The sequence below is a fragment of the Barbus barbus genome, assembly GCF_936440315.1.
Source record: "Barbus barbus genome assembly, chromosome: 25".
Taxonomy (NCBI): domain Eukaryota; kingdom Metazoa; phylum Chordata; class Actinopteri; order Cypriniformes; family Cyprinidae; genus Barbus; species Barbus barbus.
In genome coordinates, this window is record NC_136753.1 from 11,393,130 (window position 1) to 11,411,859 (window position 18,730).

The following is an 18,730-nucleotide window of genomic DNA, read 5'->3' on the forward strand; positions in this document are numbered from 1 at the left end:
GTGTGGAAATTTTAACATGCTCAAACTTAAATGAATGTGTAGCTTTCAGTACAATAGTTTGATTTGTTTCAGTTGTAATAGTTTTAAGAGTAAAACAGCAAGACTTAATTTTCATGTTGATGCTTCATGTGTTCGCACATTGTGGGCAGACACAAAGTTGCACTAAAAGAAATATCTCAAAGAGAAAAGGCTGTTACTTAATTTCTTAATTTTCATTTATTCCTATTATGATGACAGCTCACAAAGAGGTGTCTTCGCCTAAAAACATACACAGTCCAAGTAATAAATTGTGAACGGCCATCTGAAATCTTGATATGACTAAATCTAGTGGTGTAAGAAAAATGTCATTTACCAAAGATTGTGATTCTTAGATGCGACACATCCCTAACAAAATCTGTTGGCATGCAAAAATACTCCTAAATGTTTTAGCACAGCTATTTACACACATAGTATGAGAACAGTACATTGTACCACTTGCCATAGAAAATTCATTACCAGTTTATTAGGGTCAAAAAGAAATGACGATAACAGTTGAAACATCCTTGTACATTTCTTTCATGTTGAAAACACAGATGCCGGTGCTTTAATCTTTTAGTAAACCATTTAAAATGACATGATACCTACAAAAGAGTCAAAATGTACAAGTTTTGTGTTCTAGGTGAGAAATTTACACCAATAAAGTTTTCATGAACATTATAAAACAACATATATAGCTTTTAGGTATAGATATATCTTTTAGGAAATGGTGGCGCGCACAGACGCAGCGGCTTCTCTCTCTCCCGACAGAACGGTGTTTTCGTGTTTTTTGTCTTGTAATTCGCAATGTTTTTGTACATCTTCGCCTCGTCTACCTGTCTTTAAGCGCGCATACAGTCGTGAGTTTCTGCTCGATGTCGACAGAATCACATTTTTTGAGTTAAACTCAAAAAAAGCAGAAGAGCTGCGGGACCTCGGACTGCTCCGAAAGCCTACTCCATCACCGACCCCCACTACTGCATCTCGCCCACAGCGGAGGCGCTACAAGCGGCGTGAGAGGAAGCAGAAGAGGGGTAAGCGCGGAGGTATCCGAGCTAGGCTAGCGGCCAACCTTACACAAGCCAGCTATCCCCACCATCGTACTGGCGAACGTACACTCTTTGGACAATAAACTGGACTACATCCGACTACTTCGCTCTACTCAGAGGACTGTAAGAGACTGTTGTGTTTTTGTGTTTACGGAAACATGGCTTAACAACAGCGTACCGGACTGCGCCATACAGCTCGACCAGCTAACATGCTATCGAGCTGACAGAGCTCTCATCGAGGGAGGTAAGATCCGCGGCGGCGGGCTCTGTGTTTACATCAATGATGCATGGTGCCGCGACGCTGTTGTGGTCTGCAAACACTGCTCACCCTTGGTGGAGTTTATGATTATTAAGTGCTGGCCATTCTATCTACCGAGGGAATATACAGCCATACTGCTCGTTGCTGTATACATCCCTCCCAGCTCCAACAACAACAACAACAGGAGTGAGGCACTAAATGATCTGTACCAGCACATTAGTGAGCAGCAGACAGCCCATCCAGATGCTTTTCTCATCTTGGCTGGAGATTTCAACCACGCAGACTTAAAGAGTGTGTTCCCAAAAATACATCAACACATAGACTTTCCAACAAGGGGAAAAAATACTTTGGACTTTGTTTACACCACCCAGAGAGGAGCCTACAAGGCCCTCCCCCTCCCCCACCTCGGAGCCTCAGACCACATCACTGTCATGCTAATGCCTGCATACAGAACGCTCGTTAAAGTCATCAAACCAATACACAAACAGATTCAAGTGTGGCCGGAAGGGACGTCAGAGGCACTTAAGTGTGGCCGGAAGGGTCGTCAGAGGCACTTCAAGACTGTTTTGACACCACTGACTGGAATATGTTTAAACAGGCTGCAACAGACAACAACACTACAGACCTCCAAGAGTACTCAGAGACTGTCACTGCCTACATCACCAAGTGCATTGATGATGTAACGGTCACAAAGTCCATCATTGTCAGGGCCAACCAGAAGCCGTGGATGACAGGGGAGGTCTACAGACTTCTGAAGGCTCGGAACGCTGCCTTTAGAGCTGGAGATGAGGAGGGCCTGAAGACAGCTAGGACCAACCTATCCCGCGGCATCAGAGAGGCCAAGAGACAGTACTCCAGGAGGAAAGCCCATCGTTTCAGCAACAGCAGAGACACTCGGAGCCTGTAGCAGGGGATACAGACCATCACGGACTACAAGCCCCCACCACAGATCTGTGACAGCACCATCCACCTGCTGAACGAGCTGAATGCCTTCTTTGCTCGCTTTGAGGCACAAAACAGCACCACTGCACAGAAGACTCCACCTCCTCCCGGCAACCAGGTGATGACGCTGTCCCCGGACAGTGTGAGGAGATCCCTCAGCAGGATCAATGCACGCAAAGCTCCGGGTCCTGACAACATTCCTGGGCGTGTACTGAGAGACTGTGCAGTGGAACTCACTGATGTCTTCACAGACATCTTCAACATCTCGCTAAATCAGGCCATTGTCCCCACATGCTTCAAAGCTACCACCATCATTCCAGTCCCGAAGAAGTCATCTCCATCCTGTTTCAATGACTACCGTCCAATAGCACTCACTCCTATTCTCATGAAGTGCTTCGAACGGCTAGTCATGCACCAAATCAAGTCTGTCCCCCCCCCCCCTAGACCCATTCCAGTTTGCATATAGGTTCAACCGCTCGACCGATGATGCCATCGCCACTGCCCTCCACCCAGCCCTCACACATCTGGACAAAAAAGACTCATATGTCAGGATGCTGTTCATAGACTTCAGTTCAGCATTCAACACAATCATCCCTCAACAGCTCACTCACAAACTGGTCCAGCTGGGGCTCAACACCTCTCTGTGCAACTGGCTGTTGGACTTCCTGACCGGGAGACCTCAAGCAGTACGGGTTGGCAGTAACACATCCAGCACCATCACACTGAACACTGGGGCCCCCCAAGGATGTGTGCTGAGCCCCCTCCTCTTCACTCTGCTGACCCACGACTGCACACCGTCACACAACTCCAACCTGTTCATTAAGTTTGCGGATGACACAACTGTGGTGGGTCTCATTAGCATCAGAGATGAGACAAACTACAGGAGTGAGGTGAGCCGCCTGGCCGGGTGGTGCAGTGACAACAATCTCTCTCTGAATGTGGAGAAGACAAAGGAGATTGTTGTTGACTTCAGGAGAGTACACACTCAGCATGCCCCTCTGACCATCAACGGTGCGACTGTGGAGAGAGTGAGCAGCATCAAGTTCCTGGGTGTGCACATCACAAAGGACCTCTCCTGGACTAAAAACACTGTAGCACTGGCCAAGAAAGCACAGCAGTGTCTCTACTTCCTCCGCAAACTGAGAAGAGCCAGAGCCCCGGCCCCCATCATGTGCACCTTCTACAGAGGCACCATCGAGAGCATCCTAACCAGCTGCATCACTGTGTGGTATGGCGCTTGCAACGCATCCTGCCGCAAGTCACTTCAGCGCATAGTGAGAGCAGCTGAGAAGATCGTTGGTGTCTCTCTCCCCTCCCTCCAGGACATTTACAGCACCCGTCTCACCCGCAAATTCTATTCTGCCATGTGCCTTATGCCACTTTATCTCTTTTTTTTTCTACAATGTCCTCAGATTGATAAGCTCTTTTTGCACTACAAATATATCTGCACAGTTTTGTTTTTATTTAACTGGTTTGCACTATCTATTCTGCCATGTGCCTTATGCCACTTTATCTCTTTTTTTTCTACAATGTCCTCAGATTGATAAACTATTTTTGCACTACAAATATATCTGCACAGTTTTGTTTTTATTTAACTGGTTTGCACGATCTATTCTGCCATGCGCCTTATGCCACTTTATCTATTTCTTTATTTTTCTACAATGTCCTCATTTGTATAGCTGTATAGTTGTATGTACATATGTTTAAACTGTATTATCTGTATTTGAACGTGTTTAATGTTAACTGTATGCACCAAGGGTCTGAGAGTAACGCAATTTCAATTCTCTGTATGTATGTGCCGTACATGTGGAAGAATTGACAATAAAGCAGACTTGACTTGAACATGTTAAACATAATTTGAAATAATAAATAGTTTGAAAAACGTAGGTCTGTCAAATGAGAAAAGTTCAGTCATACATTTAAAAAAAAAAAAAAAGTTTTCTGAAGTAAAAAATGATGTGTTTGTCACAAAAACATCCATAGAGTTTTCTACTCGTGAGAAAAGCACTTGGGTGCATTATCATCAGGCTATTTTAAAGAAATTAAAGAATACAACTAAAGTTTAATTTAAAGACAACAGACAGCATAACTTGCTTTAGTGACACACAATGTGTTTAAAAATTTTAAACATGTTTAAAACTGTAGGTGTAATTATTTTACTGAGAAGTTTTAAGTGAAATGTGTATTTGTTCTTTTACAGTACACATACTATCTACAGGCTAGATTAAAATGAAAACATTTCTTAAATATCAACAAAAAGTAAAAAATAACATACGATTTTGCTCATTTTAAATTTAGCATACTCGGATTTGTGTGTGTGTGTGTGTGGCTCAGGGATACCCTACGTTATGGGGACAAAGATGGCAATTTTCAAAATCCTTGTCGGGACATTTTTTTTTGTCCCCATGTGGAAAACAAGCTTATAAATCATACAGAATGAAGTTTTTGAAAATCTTAAAATGCACAAAGTTTTCTGTAAGGGGTAGGTTTATGTGTAAGGTTGGTGTAGGGTGATGGAAAATACAGTTTGTACAGTATAAAACCATTACGTGTGTGTGTGCGCGTGTGTGTGTGAGAGAGAGCCCAAATAATCAGCCAAAGTGTTGATGATTTGTCTAAAGCAGGGCTTATTTAAAATGTTTATTTGTTTGTCTTGTCATATCCTGTAATGTACTTCTTTTAAACGATATTGTTCAGCACAATGGTCAACCATTGTTGTTTTATTGTGCTTTATAAATAAATTGAACTGAACTGAACTAAAGCATGATTTTGTGCACATCTATATGAGGTGGATGTAAAGCCATTAACAGAAGCACATAGAGGATATTCACTGTCAGTTAGACCCACACAATCACCTTCACTGTTAGGGTGGGAAATGGATAGGGTGGGTGGTCTGAAAAGTTGGTGGTTTGAATAATTTTTAACTTAAGACTGCTTCTCATAAGTTTATCTATTCAACCTACAGATTAGGTTGTTCTGATCCTACAGAGGTGTTAGCATACACACATAGAGATGATAAAGAAAAACATGCCCTGACATAGCACCTTTTTTCAGAGGTGGATGTAGTCGGGCCGGTAGGAACAAATTGGAGACTAAGCATTAACATATAACATACAGATCAAACAAACATTGATCTTGTTAAGGTGTCATAAATCACCAATCTGACACATGGTATTGGTTATAACTACTCACCTCAGTGTAGAACGGTGGAGTCCCAGGAGTACCTGGATGCTTAGAACACACAGGAGTGGTGAGCCAGTTGATCCGAGAGGCAAAGGAGACCAGAGGAGACCTTGCCGTACTCTGGCTGGATCTTACCAACGCCTACAGGTCCATTCCCCACAAGCTGGTCAAAGAAGCACTGACAAGACATCATGTGCCAGAGACGATCCGCAACCTCATTCTGGACTACTACAACAGTTTCAGATTGAGAGTTTCATCAGGAACGGTAACATCTGCCTGGCAACGGCTAGAGAAGGGCATCATTACCGGCTGCACAATCTCGCTACCACTCTTCGCTCTAGCCATGAACATGATTGTCAAATTAGCAGAGGTGGAATGTAGAGGCCCCATGTCTAGATCTGGTTCTCGGCAGCCACCCATAAGAGCCTTTATGGATGACTTAACTGTGACAGTATCTTCAGTTCCGGGGTGCAGATGGCTTCTTCAGGGGCTCCAACGTCTCATCCTATGGGCAAGGACGAGTTTTAAGCCAGCCAAATCCAGGTCCCTGGTCTTAAAGAAAGGCAAAGTGGCCGACCGGTTCCGCTTTTCCCTGGAAGGGTCACAAATTCCATCAGTAACAGAAAGACCAGTCAAGAGCTTGGGGAAGATCTTTGACAGCTCCCTGAAGGACACAGCCGCTCTCCAACAAACTAGGAACGACGTGACGAACTGGCTCACTGCAGTTGACAAATCAGGGCTTCCAGGAAAGTATAAAACCTGGATGTATCAGCATGGAATCCTGCCGAGGCTTCTTTGGTCCCATCTCGTATAAGAGGTACCCATGACAACAGTAGAAGCACTGGACAGAACCATCAGTCAGTTCCTCGGGTGGTGGTTAGGGCTCCCACGGTCCCTAAGTAACATCGCCTTCTATGGGCATTCCACCAAGCTACAGCTTCCCATCAGCAGCTTGTCCGAGGAGTTCAAGATTACACGTGCCCGGGAGGTCTTTATATACCGAGATTCCTCTGATGCCAAAGTCTCCTCAGCGGGAATCTGCATTAAGACGGGAGGAAAGTGGCAGCCACAGAAAGCGGTGGACAGAGCGGAGGCACGGCTGAGGCAAGGTGTCTTGGTTGGCAACGTGACGGTGGGACGTGCAGGCCTGGGCAGTTTTTCTAAGCCTCGCTATGACAAAGCAAGAGGGAGGGAGAAGCGTCAGCTGGTGCAGAACGAGGTGCGGGTAGAGGTGGAGGAAGACCGCCTGACCAAGGTGGTCGGTATGTGACAGCAAGGCACCTGGAGTGGATGGGAGAACAGCGAGCAGCGCAAGATCACATGGGCAGAGTTGTGGATCTCTGAACCACTGCGCATCAAGTTTCTCATCAGTTCGGTGTACGACCTTCTACCCAGTCCATCCAACCTACACCACTGGGGCTTGATAGGCTCACCAGCTTGCCAACTGTGCCAAAGGAGTGGCAAACTGGAGCATATCCTCAACTGTTGTCCAAAGGCTTTGGGGGATGGGCGGTATCACTGGCGCCATGATCAGGTCCTCAGGGCTTTGGCAGATACAATCACCGCAGCGATTCAGAGCAGTAAGAGTCAGCATCCCTCCAAGCATACCATCTGCTTTGTTAGAGCTGGGGAGAAGGCACAACAGCAGCCACGCTCCCCAGGTGGGCTCCTCGCTAATGCAAGAGACTGGCACCTTCAAGTGGACCTGGGAAGGCAGCTCAAGTTCCCTCACATCACATCACAGTCACATCACGGCCACTTCACTCCGCCCAGACATGGTGATAACATCGGAGTCGACCAGGCAGGTGGTCATAGTGGAGCTTACTGTCCCCTGGGAAGACAGATTGGAGGAGGCAAATGAGCGCAAGAGAGCCAAGTATGCGGAGCTGGTGGAGGAGTGCAGGTGCGGTGGCTGCAAAGCACGCAGTGAGCCAGTGGAGGTCGGTTGCCGGGGCTTTGCTAGACAGTCGTTGCTCCGAACACTCAAACTCCTTGGAGTTAAAGGTAAACTGTGCAGACGAGCCATAAAGAACATCTCTGAGGCTGCCGAAAAAGCCTCACGATGGCTGTGGATCCGGAAGGGGGAACCGTGGAGTAGCATGCTACTTGGACACAGGCTAGGGACTGATCACCCGGGCGAGGGTGTCTGCTGATTAAAGACCCAAAACACCTGATGACCTCGGGATCATCACTGATGACGTGTCGAAGTAGCACCAGACGATGTATGTTAGAACCAAATTATTATATTAACCATAGGACTTGGCTACTGGAATGTATTGCGTGCAATGTAGACAGCATTCAAATGAAGTTCATCATGAATGTTACATAAAGTACATAAAATAAAATAGGCCTATAAGAAAAAAATTGTATCCATCCCACAGCCTTTTAAGTCCATTAACTGATCGTCTTTTTCCTGTAATATTTGTAGATTATTATTATTATTAGCCTATTATTATTGGTTATATTTTTATATTCGTTTATATTCATTTTTTTCTCTTCATTTCGATCTCTTTACTTAATCTTCTGAATAGTTTTGCAAATAATAGCCCACAGTCAGGGCAGGATTTAGGGGGCCGGAGGCCCCTGGGCTTGAGGTTATGTTTGGGCCCTATACACTACAAATGCCCTCAACTAGAACACCATTATGGAGCAACACAAAACACACAAAACTTAAAATATACTTTGAGGTTCATATATAGTACTAGTTATATGCAACATGTCTAGCATATAGTCAAAGTTTAGATGTAATATTAAACAGTCATTATAATACAATAAGCAAGATGTGCTCTCTCAGTTGAGAGATCAAAACCCTGAAATAAAATTGACCAAAAAAAAAAAGCCAGAGATGTATTAGTATTAAAAAAACAAATTGTATATAGTTGTAGTCTATTGTACATTTGCGATGGTGCAGATATTTGGAAAAAAACAGGACTCTTGTTTGTGTGATAGGCTAAATCCTATCATAGGCATATGAAAACAGAAACTCATTAAATGGTTTTTATTTTTTAAAATCATTTTGATAATAATAATTCCTTACATTTATATAGCGCTTTTCTGGGTACTCAAAGCGTTTTACATGTAAGGGGGGAATTTCCTCAACCACCACCAGTGTGCAACATCCAACTGGATGATGCGATGGCAGCCATATTGCACCAGAACGCCCACCACACACCATCTTATTGGTGGAGAGGAGACAGAGTGATGAACCCAATCAGTGTATGGGGATGATTAGGAGGCCATGATGGTCAGAGGCCAATGGGAAAATTTGGCCTGGATGCCGGGGTTACACCCCTACTCTTTTTCGAAGGACATCCTGGGATTTTTAATGACCACAGAGAGTCAGGACCACAGTTTAACGTCTCATTCGAAGGATTGTGCTTTTTACACTATAGTGTCCCGTTACTATACTGGGGCATTGGGACCCACGCAGACTGCAGGGTGAGCACCTCCTGCTGGCCTCACTAACACCTCTTCCAGCAGCAACCTAGTTTTCTCAGGAGGTCTCCCATCCAGGTACTGACCAGGCTCAGCCCTGCTTAGTGTCAGTGGGCAACCAGTCTTGGGCTACATGGTGATATGGCTGCTTGATGACATTTCCGCCACGTGTGATGGCAGTGAAATGGGAGAGAGTGCTCAAAACTATTCAGATCGCATAATTTAGTGTAATATTAATATAATATAAAATCATAATCTGTAATGAAATGACGCGTGAACATTTCATGAATTTATCATTATCTTTCTATAGGTGCACTCTTTAGCTAAAGGCTTAATGGAGCTGTTCATAGTGAGCCATGAGATTAATCAGCGCTGACGTGATCAATACATGTCCTTCTATGTGAAATAATCATAAATACCAGTTTATGCCGATTATGGCCTCGAAGGTCATACAGTTGGAAACTGTTAGCTCTGGCTGGCTCGTAAATGGGCAAAGGCGGGGCCCCCTACAAGGCGGGGCCCATGGGCTGCAGCCCAGTCAAGTCCAATCCTACCATATATTGTAAAAATATATGGTAAATGCCTACAGTAAATGCTTGACATGCCAATAAAGCTTTGATAATGCTGACTGGAATTTTTACTGGAATGCAGTTTAAATTGAATATATATTTCATTTTATTTTGACTAATTAATAGACTATAAATACTATAGTGTTTCTTTGAGGAATAAATCATTCACGTAGTTTCATTTGAAAATGAAAACAACACGCTCATCACACGGGAATAAATTCAATCAAAGTCAAAACTTTATTGGCATAATTATCAGGTGTTTACAGTATTTGCAAAATATATGGTAGCAAATGCTAGCATAATTATACAGAACGTTAATTAGGTAAAGCGATACACGAATTGAAAGGGAATAAGCATACCATTAAATATAAAAATATAGCCCTAGCAAGTTAATTTAGTAATAATAATAATATACAAATATTAAATGAAATGTTTAATGTTAATAAAAATGTTTTATCCATCTCTGATAATCCCGGGTTGCTATGGTCTCTCAGGTTTGTTTATGCATTAAACTCGTGGCCACGAGAAAAATTTCGTACCCTCAAAATAAGTTATGGCCTCGACATAAGGATGTCGTTACCTCGACATAAGGATGTCGTTACCTCGACATAAGGATGTCGTTACCTCGACAAAATTATCTCATGGCCATGACATAATATCCCGGTCCCACGAGTTAATATGACGTTCCCACGAATTAATATCTTGTGGTCACAACATATTATCAAGTTCCCACAAGTTAATATGTCGTGGCCACGACAAAATGAAGTGGACTGAACATGTCCCCTCTTGACTGTTTTGACCATACTGACTGGGTTATGTTCAAGGAGGTTGCGACTGTTAATCAACATATCAATGTGGAGGAGTATGCTGCATCTATGTCTGTGTATATTCAGAAGTGTACGGAGGATGTAGGTGTCACTAAGAACATCATTATACGAGCAAATCAGAAGCCCTGGATGACTGGCGAGGTACGTGCACTGCTAAAGGCACAAAATGCTGCGTTTAAAACTGGTGATATGGCCATACTCAGAACAGAAAGAGCCAACCTGAATCGGGCCATTAGGGCTGCAAAACGGGCCTATAGCCAGAAAATACAGGGTTTCTTCTCTGATCCTACAAATACCAAGCACATGTGGCAGGGCATAAAAACTGTCACAGACTGGAAAGCTACTCCACTACCCTGTGAGGACAATATACATTTTCTTAATGAACTTAATACATATTTTGGACGGTTTGAAGCACTGAATAACACTCCTGCAAGGAAAAGTGTTCCTCAACCAGATGAGGAGGTACTTATTCTTAACACAGCTGATGTCCAGAGGACCCTGAAAAAAGTCAACGCCCAGAAGCCAGCGGGTCCTGATAATATTCCAGGACGGGTGCTGAAGGAATGTGCTGACCAGCTGGCTCCTGTACTTACCGACCCGACCGCTCTACAGAGGATGCTATATTCTCTGTACTTCATCTGAGCCTGGCCCATCTGGAGAAGAAGAACGCTCACGTGCGTATGCTATTTGTGGATTTTACCTCGGCATTCAATACGATTATCCCCCAGCATTTGCAAACTGGGACCTTTGGGCCTTGGTACCTCCTTGTGTAACTGGCTACTGGACTTTTTAACAGAGACCTTGTGTAACTGGCTACTGGACTTTTTAACAGAGACTTCGTTTGTGAGGGTTGAAAATCACACCTCCAGTGTTATCTCTCTGAGCACCAGCTCCACTCAGGGCTGCGTCCTGAGCCCATTACTGTTTACTATGATGACCCATGACTGCTGTGCCAGGTTCAGTACAAACCATGTTGTAAAGTATGCGGATGACACGACAGTAGTGGGCCTATGTAAGTGCCAGTATGACAACGAACAGGCCTATAGGGAGGAGGTGAGACAGCTTGTGGACTGGTGCAATACAAATAACTTGCTCCTGAATGTCGAAAAAACAAACGAGGTCATTGTTGATTTCAGGAAAAAGCAGCACAGGCATACACTACTTATCATCAATAACACTGCGGTGGAAGTAGTCAGTAGTGTCAAGTTTTTGGGGGTGCAGATCACAGATCTGATCATAGTTTGACATGGACCGCTAACATTGCCTCTTTAGTGAAGAGAGCACATCAACGTCTTTTTTGTCTGCGTCGGATGAGAAGAGCACACTTTCCCTCTCCTATCCTCAGTATTGTCTACAAAGGTATTATAGAGAGCATATTGACCAGCTGCATCTCTGTATGGTCTGGGGACTGTAAACCCTCTGACTGGAGGTCTGTACAGAGAGTGGTGACAGTGGAAAAGATTATTGGCCTTCCATCCACAACCGCTGTTTGTCTCGTGCTCAAAACATTGCAAAAGACCCTACCTATCCTCATTATGGACTGTTTACACTGCTGCCCTCTGGGAAAAGGTTTCACAGCATTCGGTGCAGAGCAGTAAGGTTCTGCAATAGCTTTTATCTCACTGAATCTTTTAGTAGTGAGTTTTATATGATGGAGACATTGAAATAACAGCACTTTTTGCGATGTGCAATAATTGCAGTTATTTTGTTTTAGATGCTTGTGGATATAATTACTGTGTGCATCATTTAATATATGCTGCTGTCATTCTTTTAGTGTTATATATATTTTTAAATGCACGCTGTGGCAATTTTTATTATATTTATAATTTTATACTGATTTGTGGTACGTTTATGTTTAGTTGGTGCAGTACTTATGAGCCAGTAGAACGGAATTTCGTTAATATGTGCACTCTGTATGTAGTTGAATGACAATAAAATACCTACCTACCCATTATAGCACTTAAATCCTGGAAGTGTCAGATTTTCATGATATGTCACCTTTGACCTAAATATTTTTGCCATTCCAAAATTTTGTTAATTGGATTTTTTACAGTGTAACCCTGAGTCCCACCAACTTGCAAGATATGTTTGAAGAGTTTCTAAAACTTTTCTAATCAAATGAGGTTAATTAACTTAATTGGTGTATAGTAAAGGGATTTTTGTATATTCCTGTAATTAAGTTTGTTTATTGAACTCATTTAGATTAACAGTTTGATTTCCTTGTTTGAACAGAAGAGAACATTCATTTAGTAGACATCTGGATGAATTGAGACATACATTGCTGTGCTTAGTACTATACATAAAAACTAAATCAATATCTGTATATTTGACATTGTTTACAGTTTACAGCCAGACACAATAACAGATTTCCCCCCAGGCCATATCCCACCTGAACAACAAACACACCTCAGGACTGCACATCTGTTAAATAGCACATATGCACATTCACAATTCTGTCTATTGACATTTTATTCTATTTTATTCCACACACACACACACACACACACACACACACACACAAAGGAGGAACACAGCATAAGCATCTCTTTAATTAAAATTTAATAACTTCAAAAAATGTAAAGGCGCTATAATTGTATATTACTTCAATTTTTTTTTCACATACAGAATTTGTCAGAGGAAAAAACAGATATGTAACATCACAGCAAAAAAAAAAAAAAAAAGATACAAGCAGAGGGAGAAAACAATAGACACAAACAGTTAATAGCCCTCAAACAGATGAGACCACGTAAATACTTGAGATATTCGAACATAATCCAGGTTGGTGTTTTTTATAATGAGAATTATCATTACATAGAAAAGGTAAGATTCTGTGAAGATGTAACTCTTAAAGACCAAAACACAAACCTCACATTCATTTAATTCAGCTGGTTCAATCTCGTTCTAAACATTCTAAACTCAGTTTGAGAATGAGAATATTGGTGCTCTTTTTGTGGAATGCTGGGTTGGTGTGAAAGCCCCTAGATTTACTTCTCAAACACACTGGTCTGATCAGTTAAAGGCAGGTGTATAAGGAAGACTACAAGTGTGCGTGTGTGTGTGCGCATGTGCACAGAGGGAGTGTGTCTTTGGGCACATTAGTGACCCTTATACATTTACTGTATAGATGCTTGCAACACAAATGTAAATGACTGACATTAGATGGCTGAAATCGATAAGTGAAGAAAGTTAACAAAACAACCACACGTTCATACAAATCATTACAGAGTTACACTTGACACACTGGTTTTATGTTGATTTTTGCAATATTCAAACAGCAATTTGTTAAAGATTTTAAGAATTGTACTATAAATAGAATCTCTCACTTTTTCCTAAACTCTAAGCATAAAACAAGTCTACTAACCTGTGTATGGTTAAACAATGTTAAATTCTAGAACCATAAGCTCTGAAACTCCTATCTGACTGGCAGCTTGTAGTCAAATGAGAGGATTTCAAAGTACACATGGTTCAGAATATGTGCTTCACGGGTGTTTAGAAGTTTTAAGGGATGGTAGCTTGATATAGGATTCCATAGAAACCCAAATTGCATTTAAAGTTGTAATGTATTTACGCCCATACGACTAAAAATATCGACCTATAAACTTAACAGTTGTAACATAATCCTAAAAGTTTTCATGACAAAATGTCATTTTTTTTAACCATCAAACAAAATATTACTTGTTCCTCCTTTACCTTTTTTACTGCTATTACACGGTAAATATATTTCTACATTCTAAGAATGACATGTAAAAACTAGTTGTTAAGTGTAACAATCTCCTTTTCCCTAAAATGTCCTGTCCATGAGATCAGGACTAATAAGGCTAAGAAATGAAGGAGAGGGAGTATTTTTAGATCATTGGCTTCAGCATGATTCAAACAATTAAATTTAAATGTGAGTACATCCACTATCCTTAGGTGAACCTTACCTGGATGCAGACATATTCTCACAGGACATTAAGCAGGTGAGACTAGTTTATTGTGCAGGTTGTCAAACATGTTACAGTCACCTGGATTAATGGACATGCTATCATCCAGACAATTGAGTATTTTGTTTTAAATTCTGAATGATATTCTAACTTGAACAAAGAGTCTTCAAAAGGTTTCACTAGATTGTGTAACCTCACTCCATTTCAAGTTTTTGCCAATATAAACTGTCAAACAAAAAAGGGAAAGTAAATAGTCCCGCGTCAACCCCCCAAAAAAACCCCTAACTTTTCTTTCCTTTTATTATACAGAAAAAATAAAAACAAATTTAACTATTCTGTTGGAGCAATGATAAAATTCACTACAAAATTTACACGGCCTCTCTTCCAATAAAGCTGTCTTTAAATAATGCTTTGACCTATTAATACGAATGACCATTCCCAAGCACTGATTGGCTGACTGCATAGGAACTGATCAGCAGCAAGTCTGAGGTTCGATATCAAGGCTTTTCCACAAAGCTTAAATTCAAGCTAACACTAGTAAGCACTGAAGCAGTACTGTGAGTATTCACTAAACACTTTGCCATTTTCAAACCGCAAGTCTAACCACACACTAACAATGAGGAAACAAGCTTGTAGCACCCGAGAAGACTTAACCCAGTCTCCTTAAACATTTTATGATAAATAGAAATTCAAATAGTACAAATTTCTTCTAAATTATTGCAGAAGCCCTCCCACTGACCTAACAATTCACCAAGAGGATGAGCTCCTAGTGATATGGCAGAACTAAGTGCATATATGTAGGTATGTGCAGTATTTGAGATGTGTAAGTGTGACATTAAAGTTCATTTCAGGCTCTTTCTCAATCTGAAGAACATGTATTGCTTAATTCAGCATGCAGTCCATGGGAAATGTAGAAATGCACGGTAAAGTGTGAGCTCCTTTGGAAACTCACACAAAGCACAATCGGCCTATGAACTGACCGGCAGCTCAGCTGAGCACTATGGCAAAGCAGATTCAAGCCCTTTAAAAAAAAAAAAAAAAAACCTACCACCACCAGAATCCTTTCAGGTAAGGATATCTTTTTAGTTGTGCGAGAATGCTTCAGGTCCTTGACATGGAGTGATACAGTGTTGGGATAGATAACAGAGGAAGAGCAGTAATAGTTTATTGATAATTTAGAAACTGAACTGATGAAACATTTTAGAGCCTAAATCTCTTTCTGTTCTACCTGGAGATCATAGAGCTGGACTGTGACTGGCTGGAGGATGTGGTGGCGGCGCTGAGCTGAGAGAAACCACTGTGACTGGATTCCAGACTGGTCATTGAGCCCCTGAGATTAGAACAGAATAGAATAGCATGTGAGAAATTAATAAACCTGAAGACTGTAAATAAAATTCTGTAAGAGATAAAAGGTTTAAGGAAAATGTGTAGATCAATGGTTCCAAACCACGCTTATGAGGCCCTTTCGCACCGCAGGAACCTTTTCATAGTACCCAAACTAATTGTGGAACTACCAACTTTTTGGCGTGTTTGCACCGCGGGAACTAGGAACTGTTTTAGTGACCGTTTGGAGGAAGTAAATTAGCTCCTACTTCAGAGTAGGGTCTAAAACAGTTCTAGGAACTATCCGTGACGTAAGTGTACGCTGATTGGCTAAACGCGTACGAAAACGCCCTCACCTGCCATGATTTAAAATGCCGTGTAAACATATACTGTGTAAACATTCCATGTCCATTATTGCGAAACCCACGAGACACAACAAAAACACAGCTCCGATCACAGCATCCTTCATCCTCCTGTTGTTAACGTCGTTGTTCTTTGTTTTCGTTGTTGAATGCTGGGTACAAATGACGTCGCTGTCGACCGGCTTACGTCACTTCTTAGTACCCACTGTTGGTACGAATGCAACCCTTTAAATGGTACTGGGAAATAGTTCACGCAAAATCGTCCCAGTACTTTAGTACTGTACCTTTAGTTCTGGAACTAAAGCGGTGCAAAAGGGGCTATGGAGACCCCCCAACACTCCAAGACCTGAAATGGTTGTGTCAAGCCCTAAAAAACACTGCACGATTTTCGGCTGTCCCAGACGAAAGATTGTTTCGTGAAACAATCGTGGCCAATTAGAAATCGCCGCGATTGCTTCACGATGCCAGTCAGAAAATCGTGTAGTGTGTTTAAGGTTTATGACAAAGGAGAGATGCAGAATGTGCAGTGTTGAGGGGCCTCCAGGAACATGGTTTGGAACCACTGGTCTAGATACTATAATTTAATAAAAACCTGTAAGCTACATTCATGCATACTGGTTTTATACTGGTTCACATACAGTTAAATACCCATAGCTTAAGCAGGACATGCAGTTAGAAAAAAGCCAAACTAAGGCAAATAAGAGAAGTATGTGTCTTTTCTCATATTTGACATTAAAGTTAAATGTGCTGAAAATTTCTCTCAGAATAAAAAGGTAATTAGTGCAAATATTCAAAGCCCATGCGAGTTTAGAATCCTCACAAAAAAATATATGTAAACCTTATAGGCAGACAATGATTTTTTTTCTGCTCATTTATCAGTCATAGGACTTCTTACATTTTTTTTTTACATGAAATGCTGTTGCTTATACAAAAAACACACTTGAAACACATTTCATCATCTTGGACATTCATTGGCTGGTTGGCAAAAACTTAATATCATACGCTGCTTACACAGTCAATTAAGGTAGCCTGTCATTTGCAAAAAATATTTGACAAGCATCTAGCAAGAGCATTTTATTAGTATTCAATGTTCCTGTTCTTCATGGCTTCAGAATACATTCTTTAAACTGCCTACATAAAACTCACATAATCACCATATCAAGGTTTTTTCACACCAAGTCTGATGCAGTAACAAAAAAAAAGTTTTCCAAAAAACCTGACCCAGTACAATGTAAATCTTAGTAATTTTCTGAAATAAATAGAAATTTTCATGCCTGAATCAAAATGCACTCCAGTCATTCACATGCTTTAATGCAAATTACAACCCACCCCTAAAACAGAAATGCTGTCACTCTTCTGCAATGGAACTATGGAAATAGTAAAAATAGTGTGACTAATAAGCACTGAAATATAGGAATACCAAGTTTTTTTGGTACTAAGTGGTCAAATACTACTATTATACATAAATGGTTAATATTAATATTAACACAGATATGCAACAGACATGATATAAGGCAAGTACATTAAAATTCCTTGCCTTATCACATCTTTTCCTGGATTGTTTTTTGCCACGGTTTTTCATCATACAGTGCAATGTAAAAGTTTAATGTAAAAATCAACCTACACTCAGTAACATCAGATAAAAATGACAAAAGGTCAGACTTGGTGTGAACATATATATATATATATATATGTGTGTGTGTGTGTGTGTGTATATATACGTGTGTATATATCTATATCTATCTATCTATCTATCTATAAAATACACAATATTGCCAAAAGTATTGGGTCACCCCCTTCTAATGAACATGTTTGACTACTTTAGTAATTTCTATGAGTACAAATCTTAATGTTTAAGCATATAATGCTATTCTAGGGAATTGTGTGCTTCTAATTTTATAGCAACAGTTTGGACAGGACCCTTTTCTATTCTAACATGACAATGCCTCTGTGTATAAGGCACGGTTCAAAAAGACATGATTGATTCAGTCAGTGTGGAAGAACTTGACTGTTCTGCAGAAAGCCAAGTCCTAATCCCAGCTGAACAGCTCTGGTGTGACTTTATATGCAGACCTTCAGCCAAAAACTCATCACACACACACACACACTGGCTGTGGCTGTGTCCAAAAGCTGAAAAATTCTATCTCCGCAGGTGGGGTTGGAAGGCGAGAAGGCATGTCTGAATACAATGATCGTGTTACATCCGTATCTACTGAGAGACCATCATCTGATCAATTTTTGAAGGCAGATTAGATTAGATGTTGGCCTATCCTTCACTGCCTCTGATATCCCACAAACCTGTGCGTTCCATTCTGTAACATTTCATGTTACGGTTAATGGCCAGTTTGTGTGTGTGTTGTTTTTTTTCTCACTTATGTAATTTCTAGCAATAAATTTGTATTATCACCAAGGTTATCTCTGTTTTGCTGTAGATTTTGAAATGGTTATGCTGCTTCAGAAATCTGTCAGAAAACAGTTTCTTGAGGTACCTTCGTGTACAAATGCTACCTGCAAAGTCATTGCCTGATAGGGCAGTGAGGCATCAAGTCAGCTGCCTAAGCTTTTGGACACAGCCTATACGGCTGTGAATTGAATTCAGGTGTTTCAATCAGACCCATTGCTGCAGGTGTATAAAATCAAGCAACTAGCCATCCAGTCTACATTTACAAACAAAAAAATGGGTCATTCTGAAGAGCTCAGTGAATTCAAGCATGGTAATGTGATAAGTCAGTTCATGAAATTTCATCCCTGCTACAAATTCCATGGTCAACTGTAAGTGGTTTTATTGGAAAGTGGAACCAGGAAAAGCACCGGCTCAGCCAAAAAGAAGACCACATAAAGTC

The 18,730-nt window shown here is 41.3% G+C and overlaps 1 protein-coding gene across 4 annotated transcripts in view; it reads right to left on the minus strand.

Annotated features, from left to right (window-relative positions):
- Nucleotides 1-18,730, minus strand: part of LOC306844454 (SEC14-like protein 1) — a 146,508-nt gene that overhangs the window by 53,860 nt on the left and 73,918 nt on the right. For 2 of the 4 annotated variants that reach the window (XM_079376602.1, XM_079376603.1), the window contains one exon: nucleotides 15,431-15,532. In XM_079376602.1, coding sequence (XP_079232728.1) covers nucleotides 15,431-15,532 — 102 coding nt within the window. Of the gene's footprint in view, nucleotides 1-12,817; nucleotides 15,533-18,730 lie in introns of those variants that run through there. The other 2 variants (XM_079376604.1, XM_079376605.1) reach the window with 2 other exon arrangements.